Here is a 19,605-nt window from a genome sequence, read left to right on the forward strand (position 1 = left end):
CAAATGTACACAAGTTCACAAACAAAACCCAACACGTTAAGTGCTGCAGTTGCATTAATTATTCTTAAGAGCAGATTTGATTGGCAGGTTTGCGGCATATGGGAGCACTGTTGTTAATACGGAGCACACAACATTTGCGTGAGAGTCGAGCATATGCCCCAGTCCCGTGCTGGGAGCTAGAGCTGATCACCCTGATTTCGTGACACTTTTAACTGCTGAGCACTTTAAAGCTTTTGGTCAAAATGAGATTACCGTAATGCACAGGACGGCCTTGAAGTGGTCAAACAGACCTCTCTTTACTCTGCAATAGAAATATAGTACACTCATGGGTTACTCTCCGTTGAATTGCAGGTGCAAGTGAGAAGGTGGACTGTGGCTAAAATGATCTCCAAAACATAATAAGGTGTAGGATTTATTCAATGTTTTCCATAAAATTTTTGGACACTTTAAGCACTGCATGATTGACAGCTGAGTGGTGCGTTGAGAGATTAGGCACTAAATAATTCATGTTCTTTCACCTTAAGTGCTAATCAGTAACCAACAGCTGTGCTTCCAATATCAAGGTGGTTCATATTATCATCTTCCAGCACCTTCAGCAGCTGTTTTCTTTCAAAAATCTATTATGCTAATCGGGTATGTAAATCACGTATATGTGATTTATTATTAATTAATTAATTTAATTGGTTGTTAGGAATTCCTCCTGGTTTACAGAGTAGCTTATATATCATCATAAATGTTTAAATCACAGTATAGGACAGTGTTGTCCACAAAATAAGAAGAGCATCTCCAGGACATCAGGTTCTGCAGAGCACCTTGCGACCTCTGTTTTTGCACCCTGTCCCCTGGCTGGCTGGGTAACCACAGGAGGTGTTATAGCTTCTAAGAATGGGTGCACCTTATTATCTGCTCTTTTAATGACTGGTGGGTTGAAGGCAGGTAGAAGGCTATTTTTTTCAGCCCAGGACTTGGGTGACTGTGTTATAGGGGCCACCTTAGCCTCCCTTTTTGGTGGGGAATCAGCTTTTCGTCCTTCTGGCTCCAGCTCAGAGTCACTTGCATTTGGAAGATTGAAATAGGTAAACTTTTGTTCTGTCGGTCCAGACAGTTCCTCAAGGTCAGTGGAAGGAAGGACACTATGAGGAGAAGCTGGGCAAAATAACGAATATGGAACATCTTCTTTTATAGCATCCTTCTCAGGGTCAACTAATATGACTGTATTCTGTTCCACTCTCCTCTGAGGTTCTTGTAGTTCTTGAGAGGATTCATCAGTTGGTTGGTTTTCACGAAGCAACCAGCGACCTTTGTCTATGAGGACGGCATCTTCAGGTCCCACTTGGGCATTCAAAGTGACGCAGTGAGTGGGCTCATTTAAGACATCAATTGAGCTTGTGGCATTAAAGTACGACAAGTCAGTCCTTACCCGTGTTCGGGCTTCGTGGAAGGAAGCCAGAGTAGTTACGTTGGCCTTTCCAGGACCTTCTCTTTTCTTCTCTTTGGAAGCAGATAGAGGTCTCCTATCGTCTGGTCCCGTACTATTTGAATTACCTCTTCCATAGAGCCGCTCAATGGTCCTTCTGACAAAACCCTTGGCGATAGTTAGCCGATTAGTGTCATCCTCTCCACTGGATGTTTCTGGTGATGTCTGGGAGCGGTTTCCTCCACTGTCATCAGTGGATTCAGCCTGGTAATCAGACATGTCAGAATTTCGACTGTGCAGGTGCCTCTGCCCATTCTGGGTTCGAGTGTTGCTTTTAGCTAGAAACATCTCCCGGATTGACTTTACTCTGTTACCCTGAATGCTTCCTTCTGGATCTTGTGCCAGAGAGCTGCTCCGGGAATCGTAGCTGAATGCTAACGAAGACGAGAGGGGTTCTGAAGACAGGTCCTTGTGTGATTGCTTAATTGTCCTGATCATCCTTGGTGATTCTTCTGAGACTTGCTGGATGTCACTTTTGTCATGTGTTTGGACCCTAGATTGGTCCTCCATTATGTCTTGATCACTTAAGATTAAAGAGACATTGGTTACGTTACCAGTGTCTAAAATTTCTGGTACTTCGTTGTGGTCCAAGGGTTTGTTGGCGGATTTCTTGGGTTTTTTGCTGACCCTTTGTGTAACAAACTCCAGGGTACTGATGAGCTCTGCCACTGAATTTCTCCTTCTTTTTACTTCATATTCTACAGCTTCTCCTGGACCATATTCCTTGTCCTCCACAAAATGTTCCTGGTAAATTGTATAGCATTCTGGTGCTTCCAAGACCACTTGCTCCTCCTTGGAGGAAATGTTTTTTTCCTCATAGATGACTTGTTGCTGTTCTGTGTCATGTTGTGTCATATCCTCTTTTATATGTGATTCTATGGGAATAGCAAGCAAGGTAGCTTGCATTTCAGGTGGTTCGGGGTGCTTCTCCACACAGTCTGCTTTATTGTGGAGTTGGCTTTGTGTTTGAATCACCTGTGCTGTCATAGTGCATGGCATTTGGTCTGCACCACTTCCTGAGTTTGGATTTGTTTGAAGATTTTCTTCTTTATCACTAGCCTGGTCTTCAGAAAAGCTCATAAGTTCTTCATCACAGCTTTCCTCTTCCTCCCCTAAGCTGTATTTATCTTCTTCAGAGGTGTTCATTTTATCTTCACTGCTACTTGGTGACTCAAGTGATTTGGGTTCCATTTCTGTAACCCCATCTTCACCGAGTCTGTTTGTATCCGCCTCCTTTCTTGCTACTTCACTTGCTTCATCACTATCTGGTACCCTAAGATGTTTAGGATTCTCTTCCATAATGTAAGTTGTCTTGGCACCACACTCTTTGCATGCTGCCTTCTCCTCCATTGCTTCATGCTCTTTCACATTACTTGGTGGTCTGGCGTCTGTTTCCTGTTGCTTCTTATGTCTCACGGGCTCTGCTCCTCTGTCCTCTGTTCTTTGTTGCTCTTCTTCCAAGATGGGAAGCTCATGAGAAGACACGGCCTTGCACACATCAGCCTGCTTTTCTGGGGAGAATTCCTGGTCATGTTTGTCAGTTTCCACGCTATCTTTTCTAGCACCTGCCAATGCATGTGTGATACAGACACCTGGACTGTCACAATCTTCACTTTTTTCAATGACAGATTTAACATGCATGTTCACATCTTCTTCAAGCATGGGGTCATGGAAGCTGGTTGTTTTTTCCCTCATAAATGATTCTGTAAATCCATTCATCTTCGCCTCTGGCAGTGACTCACTCAGCATTTCTAATTCCTCCTCCTGATCACTTCTGATGCTCTCCTCCTCCTGAGGGCAAAGAGCAGCTAGCTCCTCTCTAACCCTGTCAGGAACACCTAGATACTCCATGAGTCCTTGAATTGCCTCTTCCTCAGAGCCTGAGCCGCTCCTTAAGGAACCCAGTGTGACACTGTGACTCCTGGACATATTGCTCAGTTCTTGGAAACCTCTCCAACTCTGCAGCAGTTGAGCTGATGTTGAGCTTTGGAGAGTATTTAGACTGGCCCTCAGCATCTCCGCATCCTCCATTGCTGCCATCTCCTTAAGTGACTGAAGCATAAGCAAGGCCTCAGAGCAGCTCAGGTTGTCCTCAGCTGGGCGACATGTGTTCAGATTGGCCAGACCATCCTTCAGAGTCATAACTGAGAGGAAGGCCAGGAGTACTCGAGAAGAAGAGCCGAATGTAGAGGCCAGGTGTGAGGAGAAGTCTGGCATACTGTTGGATTTCTCCAAACAAGACCGCCGCTTCTGCTGTGTCACTTCACGGAGTGACTGAATGGAATGACAGAGCTCTTCTAGAACATGCCTCATATCTGGCCTCACTGCCATTTTGACTGTATATGCTTTTTCTGCAGGGGATTTTATCTGGGCATCTGCAGTGTCAACCTGTGGGGTGATGTTAATTTCACTTGTTTTTATTGCATCACTCTTTACTTGCTTTGTGCTCAACAAGATTCTTTTAGGCTCAGATACCTTAATCAGTGCTGAATGTCTTGGTCCTGGCCTGGTCTTGTCAGAAGTAACCTTTGTAGAAAGTGACATTTCCTCCTCATGTTGATAGTCAAATAGTGATGCCTTGGTCAGAGTGTTGTTTTTGGGTATTTCTTCTACAGAAGCTTGGTTAGGTAGAAGAGTCTTTTCAGGTATAGGCTTCTGTCTGTCATGATCATTACCTGTGGACATTTTCCTCAAAGCTGTATCAGTGTTTGTTTCTAAACTTGAATCTTTTGAATGGAAAGACGTTGTCGTATTTTTGGGGATTGGCATTATTTCCTGATTTGATAAGTCTAGAGATGATTTTTCTGATGCAGAGTCATTATCTGAGGTAGCATGGTTGCTTTTTTCATAAGCATTTCTTGGCAGTAAAGTATCTCCTTGAGAAACGGTTTGTGTTATTGTTTTTTCAGACGAAATGTCATTCAGCAACAAACTGTCCTCTAAAGAAACCTTTTTATTATATGTATTTTTCAGAGAGGGATTTGTTGGTACTGGTATTTGCTCTGTACTACCTTCTTGACATAACTTTGTTTCTGTTTGGAGTTGGCTAGTTATGTCCACTTTCATATCTCTGTTAGACAGGGATGTGCTCTCTTGTGAGGAATCTCTGGGCAATGAGATTCGTTCTGGAGTGGGACTATTTACCTTTGCCTTTGCAGAAGTGATTATCTCCTCCACTGATGTTTTGGTTGGAGATACGTTTCTGGGAGATGAAGTACTATATTGTAAAACATAACATGGAAGATCCTGCTGTGATGTGTCTGTAGCACCCATAGTTCCACAGGTTGTCTCTGAACTTCTGCGGGAGGGCTGTCGCTCCAGAGGTGTCAGGAAGGTTGTGCTTTCCTGTAGTTCTGTATGGGGAGACGGCACCTGTTCTTGGTCAGGTTCACTCCTCTGTAGCCAGAGTTCAACATATTCATTGAAGACCGACGAAGACGAATGCAGAGCAGGAAGGGATATGCTTTCACTAAGCTCTCGTGTCTCTCTCGGAAAATTGCGCTCCTCATGCATAGACGTCTGCCGTGTTAGTGGACATTTATTGGTTGATGCGCGAAGCAAGTCTTTCTTTGGTGAGGATGAATTTTCATTCCGTTTCTTAAAGAACACGTTTGCCTGAACAGGATTCATTTCAGTACTACACTGCTCTTTCCCAGCTGATATTCCCTTTGGACTTTCCACTGTCAGCTGAACAGGATTGTGTAACTTGGAAGGTAGAAATCTTCTATGATCAGCTTGATTGTTTCTTCTTTTTAGAAGCTTGTGAACAGCTTTTGTCCGGTAATGCTCAGTATGTCTCATTGTTCCAGCTTGGCTGAACATATCAGCTCTAATTTTCTTCATTTCTTTGAACATGTTACTGGTATTATCTTTTCTCTTTTGTTCAGGAGTGGGAATTTGGAAAATATGATTCTTTTTCACAATCACTCTAACTGGCTTTCTCCTCTTGCTAGTGTCAGCTGTTGAGATTATCCTGGTTTCTGAAGCTTTAGGAAATTCAGTGACTGGAGTAAACATTCTAGACGTTTTGCTTCTGATTTTTTTAGAGGAGTTTTTTTGGCATATGTGAAACACTGATTTGATTTTTTCTTGTTCTTTGAGTGAGCCATAAGTACCCAAGGTCCTGGGCTCAGACTCAAAGTCCCCACTTGAAGAGTGCAGAGTATTTTCAGAGGATGCAGGCAATAAAGTATCTGACGATGCTGGTCGACCGCTGGCTGAACCGTAGGTGCCCATGCCCTGCATGCAGAGCTGTGTGTTGGCAAAGAGACTTTCTTGGCAGGACTGCTGTTCATAGATGTGGACCATTGTCTCATGGACCTCCTGCCCATTGTCCTGCAGTTGCAGAATCTCTGCTGACTTATAGGTATTAGACTGCAGGTCGGAGGGCAGGTTGATGCGGGGTTTAGGTACAGGACGACTTCTGCACTGCCGTACCATGCAGTGCTCCTGCTTCATCTCCCCGTTACTTGTCTCTTCCCTATAGGCATATGATCCCAGCAGGTTTTCCTGGATCTCAGTTTCCGTAACTTTCATAGTACTGCCAATAGATTGTTTCTGCTGAACTTTGCGCCACCCAGGGGTAGAAGGAAGGGATTGGAGGGACTCTTTCACACTGGTGATATCCTCCACCCTACCTTCCTGCATCTCATCAGTACTTTCCTTAGAAAAAGCATGTTCTTCAGAGGCCACAGGGTCAAGATCAGGGAGAATGTTGTCAGACAAGGTTGCACCTATATCAGGATGTGATTCCGTCTTCAGCTGATTGGCCACACTGGAGCGACTAAGTGTGGTTGTCCAATGAATCGTCTCCTCTTCTTTTATGGTTAGACGCACCTTCATCTCCACAGTCATGCTGCCGTCTTGGTTAACCCGAAAAGACTTCTCTATGTCATCCTCAGTGGGCATGTGGACTTCACCATCACCATCCATGCAGGCAATTGTGTCCGTCTCAGCAACAGAGTCTAGCATCTGACCGGTCTCCATTTCTACAGAACCAGTAGGGTTACTTGGACAGTCGTATGCACTTCCTGCAAAACTGTTGTGTATTTGATTCACAATGTAACGCTCTGAAGATGGTGAGAAAGGACGAGATCTGGTGCTGCTGGTTATGGATTTCTTTTTCCCTACAGCATTGTTCATCGTTGGTTAATAAATTAACACAGACACAAAATAGGAGACAGCAGTTTACCAGTATCAGATGCGACAGTTGATTAGCAAGGCCGGAACAACATGAAAGCATTGAGAGGGAGAGAAAGAGAGGGTGAAGACTGGGATTAGAAAGAATAACTGAACCAGTTATGATGCATGTTACAAGATGTAGGTCATGGTAGGTATTAATGGAATTATCAGAGCCTCTGTGAATTCCCTCGGATAATCTCAACCATCGACAGCTACACAAATATACAGGCCAGTAGAGCATTAGAAGCATGAGACAGTAGAGCAACTAAGTAAGTATGAAATTAAACCAGGAATTTGTCAATTTCACATAGCTTTCACAGAAAGGCATTTCTAATTGTAATCTGCATAGAATTACACATTGCTGATCCAACAGTATTGAAAATGGACAGAATGTTTTCAACTTACGAGAAACAGGATGCAGCCATCCCACACTTTTCGCTGGTAGCCAAGTTGGAGCAGAGGGTTTCTGAACATCATAATTTCCCTTTCTAAAAGACTCACGTCCAGACGCTACCAGTACCCCCGAACACAAGATGAGAGCAGGAAGGCCATCCACCTACAATACATAAAATATATATATTTTTCAATTAATTCAATTAAACATAGCTTAAATGATAGACCTACCACTTGTATGATTGTGTATTGTCTATTCTGCATTGTTTATATAGAGTTATGTAAAAACTTAAAGTTCGGGAGAAGGACCATGCCCACTATAAACCGCTCCTCTCCCCTCTTCTTCTCATGACAAAAAATCACACCCCACCACCACCCCTGCTCTTCCTAATGGCCCAATAATGCTCAACCTCTGCCTGGCAAGGAGGGGGCTGGCTTTGGGTCCCATCAGCTTGAAGCCTCCTGGAACTCCAGCCCAAATTTCTATAGTTCCCCTTCCTTGCCTCAGCCAAGCCACTGTTTACCAAAAGCTGTAGTATTTTATGCTATTGCTATTCTCATGCTTATTAATATTTGATTGCTAGATTTGATAAATGAAAAGATTTGTAATAGTTGAAGTGGATGAAGGTCTTAGATATAGATGGCCTGGTGTACTAAGCCTTTATCAGCAGTTTCAGGGCAAATCAGAAGCATTCTGCTTATATGTTATATACAAAACTATCTCACAGTCCTAAACAAGCAGTTTATGGACCACACTAAGGAAAACCACATTTGGAACAAAAGGAAAAAATCATGCAAAACGAAACAAACAAATTTTATAGTTTTTTTTTCATATTAGTGTCCCAAAAGCACTTGTCAAGGACTGTCCTTTAACAGTGACAGCAGACACTATGACTAGGCTGATGCTCAAGCTTCAAACACATGTTGAAACAATGTTGAAACAATAAGCCTATAGATGCAAAATGTGCCTTTATGCAAATGTTCATTTGTTTCACAACTTAAAATGTTTTAGCCAGAGTACACCCCTGTTGAATGCCTTGGTGTGAAGGAGCTTTGTTTATTACCTCTATTACCTTTTCGACAGTCGTTTTCTCCCCTATTTTGCTGCACTTGTTAAACGCATGTCTGTCCCAGAGTATTTCTGATCACACCTTTCAGACACTCTCTCAGGATATGCAGTGCAGTATAATAGGATGAGGTGGTAAAGAGGCTTAATGCTGAAAGGTGACGGGTCTTCTTCAAGCCCCTCTGTGTTATTTATGCTTATAGAAACTATAAAAGCCTAAAACTTATTTAAAGCAGGAGAGCACAATAAACACAATAGACACAATGATATGGTTACCTAGACAAACCCTCCAAAGTCAAGGGCAGAGATGTTTCCTGTTAGAACTAATTTATAACCCAAGGCCAAAAAAAGGCAGTGACATTCCCACCCATAGCTACAACAAAATGAATACAGCAGTTTATACAATAATAGATGGATCTCTTTCCTAGATTGCCATATTATTGTACGGGTACAGCTAAGATGGCAGAAACAGTGGTAGAAAGCATCAAGTCACCGAAGCAGTGGATTAGAAGTAGAACTTCATTGTGCTTCAACAAACTTTAGACAGCATTCGCTCAATGTTTGTGGAAAGCCAATGAGAGGTCAGTTTCCCAGTCAATTTCAGGGTCTACGTTCTTACGTTCTTCTAGTGCCATAGAAGAAAGGTGTCATTTTTGTAAAAGTGTGTGAAACGCCTTTTAAAGGTTTAAAGAAATCTTCACCAATTTGAAGGTTCTGCTGTGGCAAGGTTTAGGCCTAGACTAGTAGACTAAACAGTTTAGACATGTAAACCTCTGACCACACAGCAATTTTGTCCAATTGCAGTTCTTATTATACTGATGTTCATAGTACATATTCACAATATGGACAAAAATATTGGGACACCTGCTCATTAATTTCTGCCAAAATCAAGGGTATTATTAGTTTATCCTTTGTTGGAGAAACTTTATAGTCTCTATATTCCATGTTCCCAGACGATGATTAGGCCTAGTCATAACTAAATGTCCATGTCAATGGCGAATCCACTGGAATTGTCGCCATTGGGAATACCTGAAACTGTGGTAGCCTGGATCTTCAGTACCTTCACTGCATTACAAGGCAGGGCAAGCCAACAAGAGCTTCAAAAAATATGAAATAGTGAAGGAATTCTTACTCTTCTTCCATCTGGTGTGTGCAGCTTCAACACAGGAAAGCGCATGACCTCAGACACGAGGCCCAGTAGTGCCTCAAAAGAGTGTGTGGTCCTTTTCTGCAGCAAAAGCGTATGCTTCACTTCTGGATCTCCATTGCGGAACACCACCAGCCGCTTGGGCGTGTGTAGCAGGGCAGCGTGTTCATTACGTCTGGCCCTGCGAGCACTGCGTGGGCCAGGGCTCTGCCGCTGTCGGGCCAGCCGCCTGCTGCTGACCGGCCGGGCATTGTACCATGGCGGTGGTTTGCGCCGCGCCCGCTCCAGGTCTATGGGCTTCACTGTGCGCTTGTCCGAGCAGATGTATGAATGTCCGTGGTGCAGCTGGTCAAGGGAACGGACTGTAGTATGGCCACGCGGTGTGGTGATAGTGCGGACTCCGAAGGGCAGTGGCACGCGCTTTGACAGACTGTCCAACAGTCCCTCAAAGGTTTTGAAAGTGCGGCTGTTGATGACCACCGGTAAACCGCTGAACTGCGCATCACCGCTTTTGTAGAAGCACACTCGCTTCGAGGCAATAGGCTCACTCATGTATGGTTGACGGGATGTCATCAAGGTATGAATGCTGCCAGAAGACTGGGCCTGTGGAGGGGCTTTCCTCACTGCTGGAGCTTCGTTCATAATCTTACTGTAACAGGACATAAAAGGAGGGATGTAAAGGGAGAGAGAAAACAGGGTTGTCTGAACAGTTATGAAACAGCTATGAAAAGTACATAATCATAAACCAACACACTATATGGCCAAAAGTATTGGGACACTTGCTAATTCATTGTTTCTGCCAAAGGGGTATTAGGGGTCAAGAGTATTTAAAAAAAAAAAAGTGTTTATCCTTCTGTTGGAGTAACTGTCTCTGCAGTCCAGGCAAGGCTTTCTACCAGATTTCAGAGCATTGAATGGAGCACCATCATTCCAGAGAACACAGTTCCACTTAGTAGCTCAATGCTGGGGGGCTTCATACCCCTCTAGTCCAGGCATTGCATTAGGCATGGTGCCAAGAGGTTCATGATTATCTGCTACTGGCAGTGTCTACTCTCTACAGGAACTAGACAAGATGTGTGTGCATTGAGGAACTGTCGGAGGTTCTTCAGTTTGAAACTGTGAAGGAACCTTTTACTTCTAAAGTTTCCTCAAAGCACCTTAACAGGTTTCTCCACAGTTTCAAATTAAAGAACCTCTTTTAACCTACTTTTAACAGCGTAAGCCGCAAGCATTTATTAGAAGGGGTGTCCACAAACATTTGAACATGTAAAAAAACATGTTGACATTTAAAGCTGGCAGTTGTTTACATTGGGTCAAAATGTACTAATGAATGGACCAGTAGAAAAGCTTCATGGAACTTCAATGAAACCATTAGACATTAGAAAGGTTTTTGCTATTTGGAGATACAAGTTTTTGTTCCCACAGCAACGATACCATCAAGATTCCCCACATAACACACACAGGTACGAGTAATGCTAAACAGAAGGGCCCTTGTTTATTAACATGACGTTGCAGACTGACAGAACGTACAGCATCTTTGACGGCAGGTGTTGTTTACTGTTCCACCTTGCTAGATTAACCGTCACGACATCAAGTTAGACAAACATATGTCCAAATATTTAGAGTTAGTCTGTGACTTGCCTTCAACTTCTGTCCACAGCAACAGCAAGAATTACCTGAACTGAATATAAATGAAACCAAAATCTATCTCAGGTCAAATTGTTGAAATCAGTGACTTATTAAATTAGCATTTCTCCCTTGAGTGCTAACAGTTCTAATAGAAATGCAGGTAAATCCAAAGGAATCTATTTTAAAGATATAGATGAGGGAAAAGGAAACCATAGGGATGCATAGGACATCATTTAGTTAATCTTCAAAAGGGTTACTTTACAGGAGAAGGCCATTCAAAACCATTATCATCTTTTATTTTAAGGTTAATGTAAAGAGGTTTTATTCCAAATACTTTTGGATCCTTTCTGATGGTTTTTTCATCATAAATTCTGACCCCATGAAAAGAAAAGCTGCCGTGTTATGCAGTCGATGTGGGGAAAAATGGAAAAACCTAGACAGCCACAATACTTCCTCTAATATCCACCTGAACTGCATAGTACTGATTCCTACTGTCATGTGATTCAGTCATTTACACATTTGCATATTTTCTTCTAAGTTTTCTTCTGTCAATATATTATTTTAAAATTTGATTTATGTTATTATGATACCTTAATCTCCTCAATACATTAGTTATGGCAATTTTTTAAAAACTACATATCTTGGAAGTTCCAAATTTTGCCAGAAAAAACACCCACAGCTTCTCCTTTTTAAAAAAGGTTATGTAGCCCACTAACACTCCCCCTCGTGCACTGGATTATAAGACTCGGACAACTTAGCTGGACAACTACTGCAGCTATCTGGTAAAATAAGACAATCTAGTCTAACGCAGAGCTGGCATATCTGTTCAAAGGAAACACACTCGAGAAGTATTTTTACACTCACAAGTTTTCCCATCTTGAGTAGAAAGTCGGGATGGGTAGAGCGATTGGTCTCTCATGTTGTGCTGTGGAGCTCCGTGCTGGAGACTGAGTTATTCTGGGCGATGGCTTCAGAATTAATTTGCTTAATCTTTGCTCACTACTAATCCCAGCTACACTGAGGAGAGCCCTCTTCACAGAATAGGTGTGTCTGTGTATAAAAAAAACAAAACACTTGTGCATGTGTGTTCCTGGGTTTCTGAGTGTAGAGCAGGGTCAGAAATAAAAGCTGTTGTGGGAATTTTAGTCAGTCTCTATTATAGTGTGCATGCCACTATATGTGTATTCATCTATAAATAAACAGAGATGAATACACGGACCCAGTACATGACTTGAGTCCTGGCCAGTTCAGACTGGTGTAAAGCGATACATTTGAACAATAAGCAGAATTATATAAGTGCTTCTGTCACACTGGCACACTCACTTTGTTTCTGTGTTTTAGGCCCAGGTGGCTACTGGGTCTTTGCCTAATCTCATTGTGCATGCTTAATAAGGATAAGGACACAGCAGCGTGTGTGTGTGTTTTGTGTTAGCTGGAGGGTTTAGCTTATGTTTGATTATGGGTACAACATGCAACAACATGAGCACTTTCAAATGTGATAAAAAGAAAAGTAAACATAGTGAAAGTAATAAAGATGTCTCACTTGAAGAGCCCATAGAATCTTATTTATTTTATTTTTCTTTCATCTGTGTGGTTCAGTGTCGTTATTTAAGACATATGAATGATTTCTTCATGAGTTCCGACCGGCTGCTCTGGATTGTGTCTCATTCCAAAAGCAATACGGACTGAAACACTGCTTATATCATCGGCCTGAAGGGGTGGGGATTAACTGCTGCAAGGCTGAACAGGTGGATGTAGATGTGATGCATAGATTTTTGTGACATTACAAAAACAATGAATTTAAAATAGTGATTGTTGTGATCCAATGTGCCTTTGAAACTTGCCTTGACTACTATGTCAAACTCTTATTTCAGAGAAGTGAGGAAACTCACCATGATATGGCCCTTTAAATGTTTTGTTAGCAAACTTTTTATGTATTATATAATATTATTATTTATTATAGTATATAATAAGTGTCACACTGATTATTACCTCTTATTTTAAGCAAACAACACAAATACACAGGCGTGGGCAAATTATCTGGGCTTAAGTGCAGGGGGCCTTGAGTACTTGACTGTTCACTGGCCAGAATTATAAACAAGGTGAGCTCTGATGCTCATTAGGGCCAAGAAGGGATGCAAGGGGATCTCAATGTAAGCGCTAGTCTGCTAACCATTTATTGATCCCTTCTGTTTACTGGAATTTAACAAAATGTGGGGTTTTTTTTGGGCATCAGAAAAGCTCAGACCTCCCTTATAATAGTTTATTTATAGGGTGAGTCAATTTTAACTTGCTTGAGTTACATAATGATGTTGAGGTTGTGTCTTTAGTGTGTGCTTTTCCTTGTTTGGTTTGGGACTGGTAAATGGTTTCCATGCTGATACTGTTTCAGTCAATTTGTGGTTTAGTCAATAGCTTTTTATGACATGTGGTAATATTGACAGTGTGATATCTTGGTAAGTAAAAGCACACTTGGGACGCACATGTTTCATTATATCCTGGTGTTGAGCATCAGATTACTGTGTGGAAGCTCTGATTTGAACTTCACATTCTGTGATTGGATTAGCTCACTGGGCTTGTGTATGTTTGAGATATTAGCTCACTAGTTTGGCTGTGTAGCTACATTACTTAATGGACTGACTTAAAAAAAACAAAAAAAAAAACGAACTACTTAAATTCTCTAACATGACCTGGGGCTGGCTTGGTTTGTGCGGGATTAACTAAGTGAATGCTTGCTGGGCAGTATTAACAACATTGTAAGCTGTGTAATGTCTGATGGTAATGACTGTTGGAAAGACTGTGGTCGGAGTTTATAGGTTCAAATTGAGTTTTTGTACAAAACACAGCGGTGTGTTTTGAGTTCTTGGATGTGCCGTGTGTTCCAGTGTGCGGTAACATTAGTCCACATCAATTAGGAAGGAGTGTCATGTTGTGTTATACTGGTTTTATGGATTTTAACTGGACCCATAGGACAAGCAGGTTGGAGGGCCTTCGCACACAGGCACTCACACTCAGAGATTAACTAGCGCCTGGTATACGGTTGGTGTAAAGTTGAGAAAGATCAAACAACAACCACTACCCAACCACCCGAGGGAGCAATGATGAGTGGGAATGTGCACATGTTCCATAAGTGTGTATACATAGGGAAAGAATGTTGGACCTGCAGGAATTGAAGAAGTCTGGAATGCCGGTGTGGTCTCCTGCCGAGTCTGAATCATTCCCAAAACAAAACGGAGAGGAGGAATGCCAAACATCCAGCAGAGCAAGCCCCTTTACCATCACTGATAAGAGACTGCATGGTAAAGAGAGAGAAACACAGAGAGAGAGAGAGAGAGATGTAAGTGAAATAATTGATTAGTCACAATTAGAAATTTACAATTCCTACACACACAAACATGTTAAACCAGAGTCTGAGTGCTTTTATTCCTAAGCTCTGCAGTACTGCCATATCTGGACAGAATGTGTGTATGTGTGTGTGTCAGTGTGTGTGTGTGTCTATATTTAACCCTTCACTGCTGTCTCGGCGCCGGCTCCAGATCCCTGAGCACTCTCTTACTGGGAAACTATCCGGGACACATCTAGGATGAAATAAGGGATATGTTTGATATTTGAAACGTGCACGTGCGCACACACACACACACACACGCTCAAAACATCAAATGACATTATTCCTCCCCCACTAGCCAACCTGCTTTACTGTGTCTCTCTCTTTCATTCTCTACTGGTGACCCTATGAGTGGCCGACCCCTGTAAATGGATGCACGGGGTGTTAAGCTGAAAACTCAGCCCATGACATGGCGGACAGAGAATTCCAAGTTTTTCCAGAGTTGTTGTTTTTTTTTTCCTTTGGGGGTGGAGGGGGGAGGGTGATAGTTGAGGGAGGAAGCAGAGATTCCAAGCCCAGGGTTGACTCCTGGCAAAACACTTCCTCCTGCTCGGCTCCCTGCTGCTCCGGGTCCTGACCGCTCTTCCACTGGAATTCCCGACCGCACTGCCCTCCAACCCCACACCATGCCAGCCTGCTAATCTGAAAGGCAAGAAGGATCAAGAGTTTAAACACACTGGAGTGCATAATAAACAGTAAAGCAGTATATAACATTACAGTATTACATGATCGTTTCGCAATAGCATTCTTTTAATTGAATGTGTTAACAAAAACTAAATGAACATACACAGCGAATTGACAGACTGGCACAACAAAAAGAGAAAACTCTTTTGACTCATGAGATTCATTGTCATGAATATTAAGAAGACTTACATAAAATGCATTTTAATAGGCATAACTAAGACATTTTTTTAGTTAAATATGAATTCAACTGTTTTTTTTTCATTATTATTATTTACTGCACAGTACAGTCATTGAGATGTTACCAAATTAATTAAGAGCATTCTGGCATAACTGTTTTTTTTTTCACAGCGATGATTTTTACAACACAAATTACAGTCCTTTTATTTACTACACAAAATAACCAGTGAGGCTAGGGTTAGTTTTAGGTTCCGTTAGTTAAGTAAGGTTGATAATATTGGTGGATAGTGAAAACAGTACTAAATTCAATTCAAGTTTATTGACTGTTTGACAGTATATATGTATAGTATATAAATGTGTGTGTGTGTGTGTGTGATATTAGGTGTTTAGTGATTTGATCAAATAAGTATTATTTGGGGTGTATTTTGCCTTTTTTGTGCCCTATATGTACCTTTCTGTCATGGACAGATTTGAAATACATGTCTAATTCAAGACATTACCTGAAAATCTGAAATCATAGAAGTTTCAAGCGGATCAATGTATTATTATCCATGTCAGGTAAAAACCTTTTGAGGCTTTAAACACCGATCCACTGTAAATGACTTTATTTCCATCTCAATAATATAATTCCTCAGAGGTTTTGGAAGTATTGTAAGTAAGAATATAAGTATCCAGGTTCAGTAACACGTGCTTACAGTACTAATGCTGCTTATTAAGACTGACTACGTAGTAAAGTACAGTTAGGCCTACTTACAAAATACACAGCACACTCACACAAGTCAGAAATATCTCTAGATAAAGATTTACACTCAAACTGGAAAGCTTACACACACACACACACACACACACACACATATACACCCACTTCTGTCTCATAAGGAAATAGCCATCCAGCTAGATTTCAACAGAACAATAGTCTCACCTTTAGCTTGCTCACCATAAATCCAATCTACACACACACACACACACACACACACACACCGCCTCGTTCACTCCGACCCTTCATCCTTGTTCAGACTCTTCTCTTTTCTCTGTGAACATCTTCACATGTAAAGCTCAGAAAACTCCACAGCTTCACTCATAATCTCCTTTGAGGAGGTGTGTTTAGGTTTCGACATTAGGATATAAATGTATAATATAAGTATATGATATTTATAGGTCTGTGTGATCTCTCTGAGGGTAAATAAAGCTCAGCTAAAGCTTTTCTGAGGTTTTCTGAGAAACGCGCGTGCCTTACTTTGACGGCGCGCGCGCGCCCTCTGGCGGGCTTCCACCAACGGTCGCCTGCGGCGGTTTCTGGTCCGAAAACCCTGTAAAATCAGCTTCTGGTACTGAAGTGGATAAAAGCCCATGAAATACGATAAAGCCCAGTCCACGACTACAGACTTCACAGAAGTGCCGCGTTTATCCTTCTAAACGTGCCCAGGAGTGTCAAACTAACCGACCAGGGCTAAAGTGCGGCAGTGCAGATCAGCAGGCGGTCCGGCAGTGTGTCCTCTCTCAGACACGCTCGCCCTGTCTGTGGATGTCGGTGAGGGAATCATAATTATGATATTTTGGTTTGTGCTCGTGTTAAAACTCTCAGTGTTTCTGAGACATCTGGTTAGACAACCCGTCGTGTTACACTGAACCCCAACACACACTCCCATACACTCATACACACACAGTGTCTCCTCCTGCATGAAGGAAGGTGATGTTCACTGAATGTCTGAGCTTCTGAGAGACTGTGTAGATAAGGGTAAATATTTCTATTATAATAAACATCTATATAAATCTACACGTCTTCATAGACCTGTTTAAGAGACCCCAACGTTAGAAAGTCACTAATATAAAAAAAGTATTAAAAAAAAAAAATATATATATATGCTTCCTGTAGAAACCGGAAACGATGTATACTGTGTATATATATATATATATATATATATATATATATATATATATATATATATATATAAAATTCTTTATACATATATATTTATTATCTCATAAACTGAAAAAAATTACAGTTTTATTCAAACACTTTGAACACTTTTTATTGTTTTTTAGAAATATATATATATACATCTTCTACAGGAAGCAAATATTTATAAATGACATAAATGATACTAAAACTGCTTTTTTACTAGCTTTTGTAATTTTTTTTTTTACCACAAATATGTTAAACTCTAAATAAGCAGAAGTGTATATTCTTACTTAGAACTTAGAAAATGAACAGAAATGGCATGTCATTTTAGTTTGTAGTTTGTAATTTTAGATTTGATAATTATTTTGAAATAAACACAGAAATTGTATTTAGTATTTGAAATTGTAGTAAGACTTTATGTGATGTAAATCAGTTTCAGGGTTTAGTAATTGCATGATGAATGAAATGCATTGATGAAATAGGGCCATTTGGATCAAGTACATCTTACATCTTACATCTCATAGCAAAATGGCTGGGAATTAAATCTTTTTACACTGATGTCCATTAAATGTTATGTGATTTTATTAGATTTTTTTACCATTCTTTACCATTTTGAGGATTTTTATGTAGAAGTGATGATGTAATTTGTTTGTCAGTGAAACAACACTAAAACATCCCAGCTGACACAGAGCACGGATCCCAAAAATGAGACAGATTCCCAACATCACATTTCGCCTCATTTTTGAAAGGGTTGATGTAGAGGCCTCATTACAAGCTTAACCTAGCTCCCCCGCCACCAGCCCCTTCAGAGCAGAGTGAAGCCGTCCCCCAACCACACAAAGCGATCAAAAACCAGCAACTGAAATGTGTGTTTATGCTTGTGGGTCTGTTCCTATTCTGCTCAGGTGCAAATGTGGAACTTGAACGATAAACAGGAACATTGCTGTGACCCCGCTCTGAGACATGCGTGGGAAAGACACACAAATACATACGCACACCCATGCATATATGCTGACAAAGGTGTCTGACCTGTGTTATGGCGTGCCCTTTCTTCTTTATTTAGTTATATTCTGATGTATTTTTATTTAGGAGGAAATCCTTCTGTCTTTCCCAGAGTAGTGGAAGCGCTGTGAGTTTTAGACAACTTTGTTTCCTGTGCAGATGAGGATGTTCCCAGCTAATCTTTCACAGGGTAAGTAAGCCTAGACTGTCCCCACGCTGAGGAAATGCAGACAGGTGCTCTTGGAAACTTCCACAGATGCTCCAGTATTAAACACAATGAACCACATTCATCTTGAAACACATCAGGGCCAGTCTATCCAATGTAACCTATTTTTAAGGTGTACTAAAACAACAGTTCTGCTGAAGCAGCAGCGTTATTGGAATTATTCATCAGAATCAGATTACAAGAACTGCAGTCTCAGCGGTGCCGTAAAATGCATTTATTGAGAATTGTTAGTTGTCGTTTGATGTTTAAGTAGTATGTGACTTTTGTTGGGATGAAAGACACCCTGATGCGGTTTCACAAGCCTGATATTTACAACCCTGTTACAACCCATGCTGATTTTCCTTTTACTGTGGACGTATAACTAGTTTGTTTATAAATGAACTCTGTTTTGATTGGCTGGTTTACTTTACTTCACAGTGTTCTGTTGGCTAATTTAAGAGATTCTAGCTGTTTGGCTAAGGGTTAGCTTTTAGCCTAGCATGGATACTCACTCGTTTCAATATTGTCCCAAAGTGGCTGTTGTGTTTTACTGTGTCGCAGCTTTAAGCTGGCCCTTCTCTGAACGGTGCTTGACCTGGTTGGCTAGTATTAGCTTCAGCCTTTTTAGCCTCACTTCTATATTATCCTGAAGTAGCCATGAAAGACTTATGCTAGTAGGCTGGGTGTATGCACATTTCGGGAGTGTAAATATAACGAGTTAAGTTACTAATCAGTTTTACAGGTTTTGGTTTTCCAGATTTTCTTTTTCCTTTGAGGTTCACAGTATGTCAGTATTTACCATGCAAAGGTTTATTGGGCACCTTCAAAGAATGAGTGAAAGAATACATCACTTGAAAATGAGCATTTTAGCCTAAATTATTGACTTTTCCCTCTTGGACTCTTGCTTTTGAGCTTGTGTACAAACAATTGCACTTTGAATAAAAGCCTGGAAAGCATGGACCCCTAGAAGACCCTTAGAAAACCTCCTTTAGAAACACTCCTATACCAATTACTGCGTACTGTAGGCAGCCAAATGTTGAATTTTACAATGATGTGAAGGCTGTCACTATCAACCGTAACGACTGGTTTGGTTTTCTTGAGTACTAAGATTCTTAAAAAAGGCCAAACAAGAAAAAGTCTTAATAATGTATGTTGTAGTGTGTGTATACAATATTAAATCACAGTATTAAAGCACAGCCTTAAAATATATATAGAGAGAGCGAAACTGATAAACTAGAAAATCTTCAACATGACTTTATAGAAATGTATATAAATGTGTGTCACAGCCAATGCATGCAGCTTAAACATGTAAGTCTTAGAGTAAGTCTGTCACTGCTGTACCAATGAGTAAAAAAA

The 19,605-nt window shown here is 41.1% G+C and overlaps 1 protein-coding gene across 1 annotated transcript; it reads right to left on the reverse strand.

Moving 5' to 3' along the window:
* Positions 1 to 648: 648 nt before the first annotated feature.
* Positions 649 to 9,906, reverse strand: LOC140562385 (uncharacterized). The gene is made up of 3 exons (XM_072687998.1): positions 9,250 to 9,906; positions 7,064 to 7,214; positions 649 to 6,603 (listed from the first exon to the last, which is right to left on the reverse strand). The coding sequence occupies exons 1-3, from the start codon at positions 9,904 to 9,906 to the stop codon at positions 743 to 745; spliced, it is 6,669 nt and encodes a 2,222-aa protein (XP_072544099.1). The 3' UTR covers positions 649 to 742.
* Between the last annotated feature and the right edge of the window lie 9,699 nt (positions 9,907 to 19,605).

The sequence above is a fragment of the Salminus brasiliensis genome, chromosome 9, assembly GCF_030463535.1.
Source record: "Salminus brasiliensis chromosome 9, fSalBra1.hap2, whole genome shotgun sequence".
NCBI lineage: Eukaryota > Metazoa > Chordata > Actinopteri > Characiformes > Bryconidae > Salminus > Salminus brasiliensis.

Coding starts and splice junctions, on each gene's coding strand:
- LOC140562385 (XM_072687998.1), bottom strand. CDS start 9,906: ATGAACGAAGCTCCAGCAGTGAGGAAAGCCCCTCCACAGGCCCAGTCT. Junction 7,215..9,249: donor ACACACCAGATGGAAGAAGA/GTAAGAATTCCT, acceptor TATGTATTGTAG/GTGGATGGCCTTCCTGCTCT. Junction 6,604..7,063: donor ATGGCTGCATCCTGTTTCTC/GTAAGTTGAAAA, acceptor ACAATGCTGTAG/GGAAAAAGAAATCCATAACC.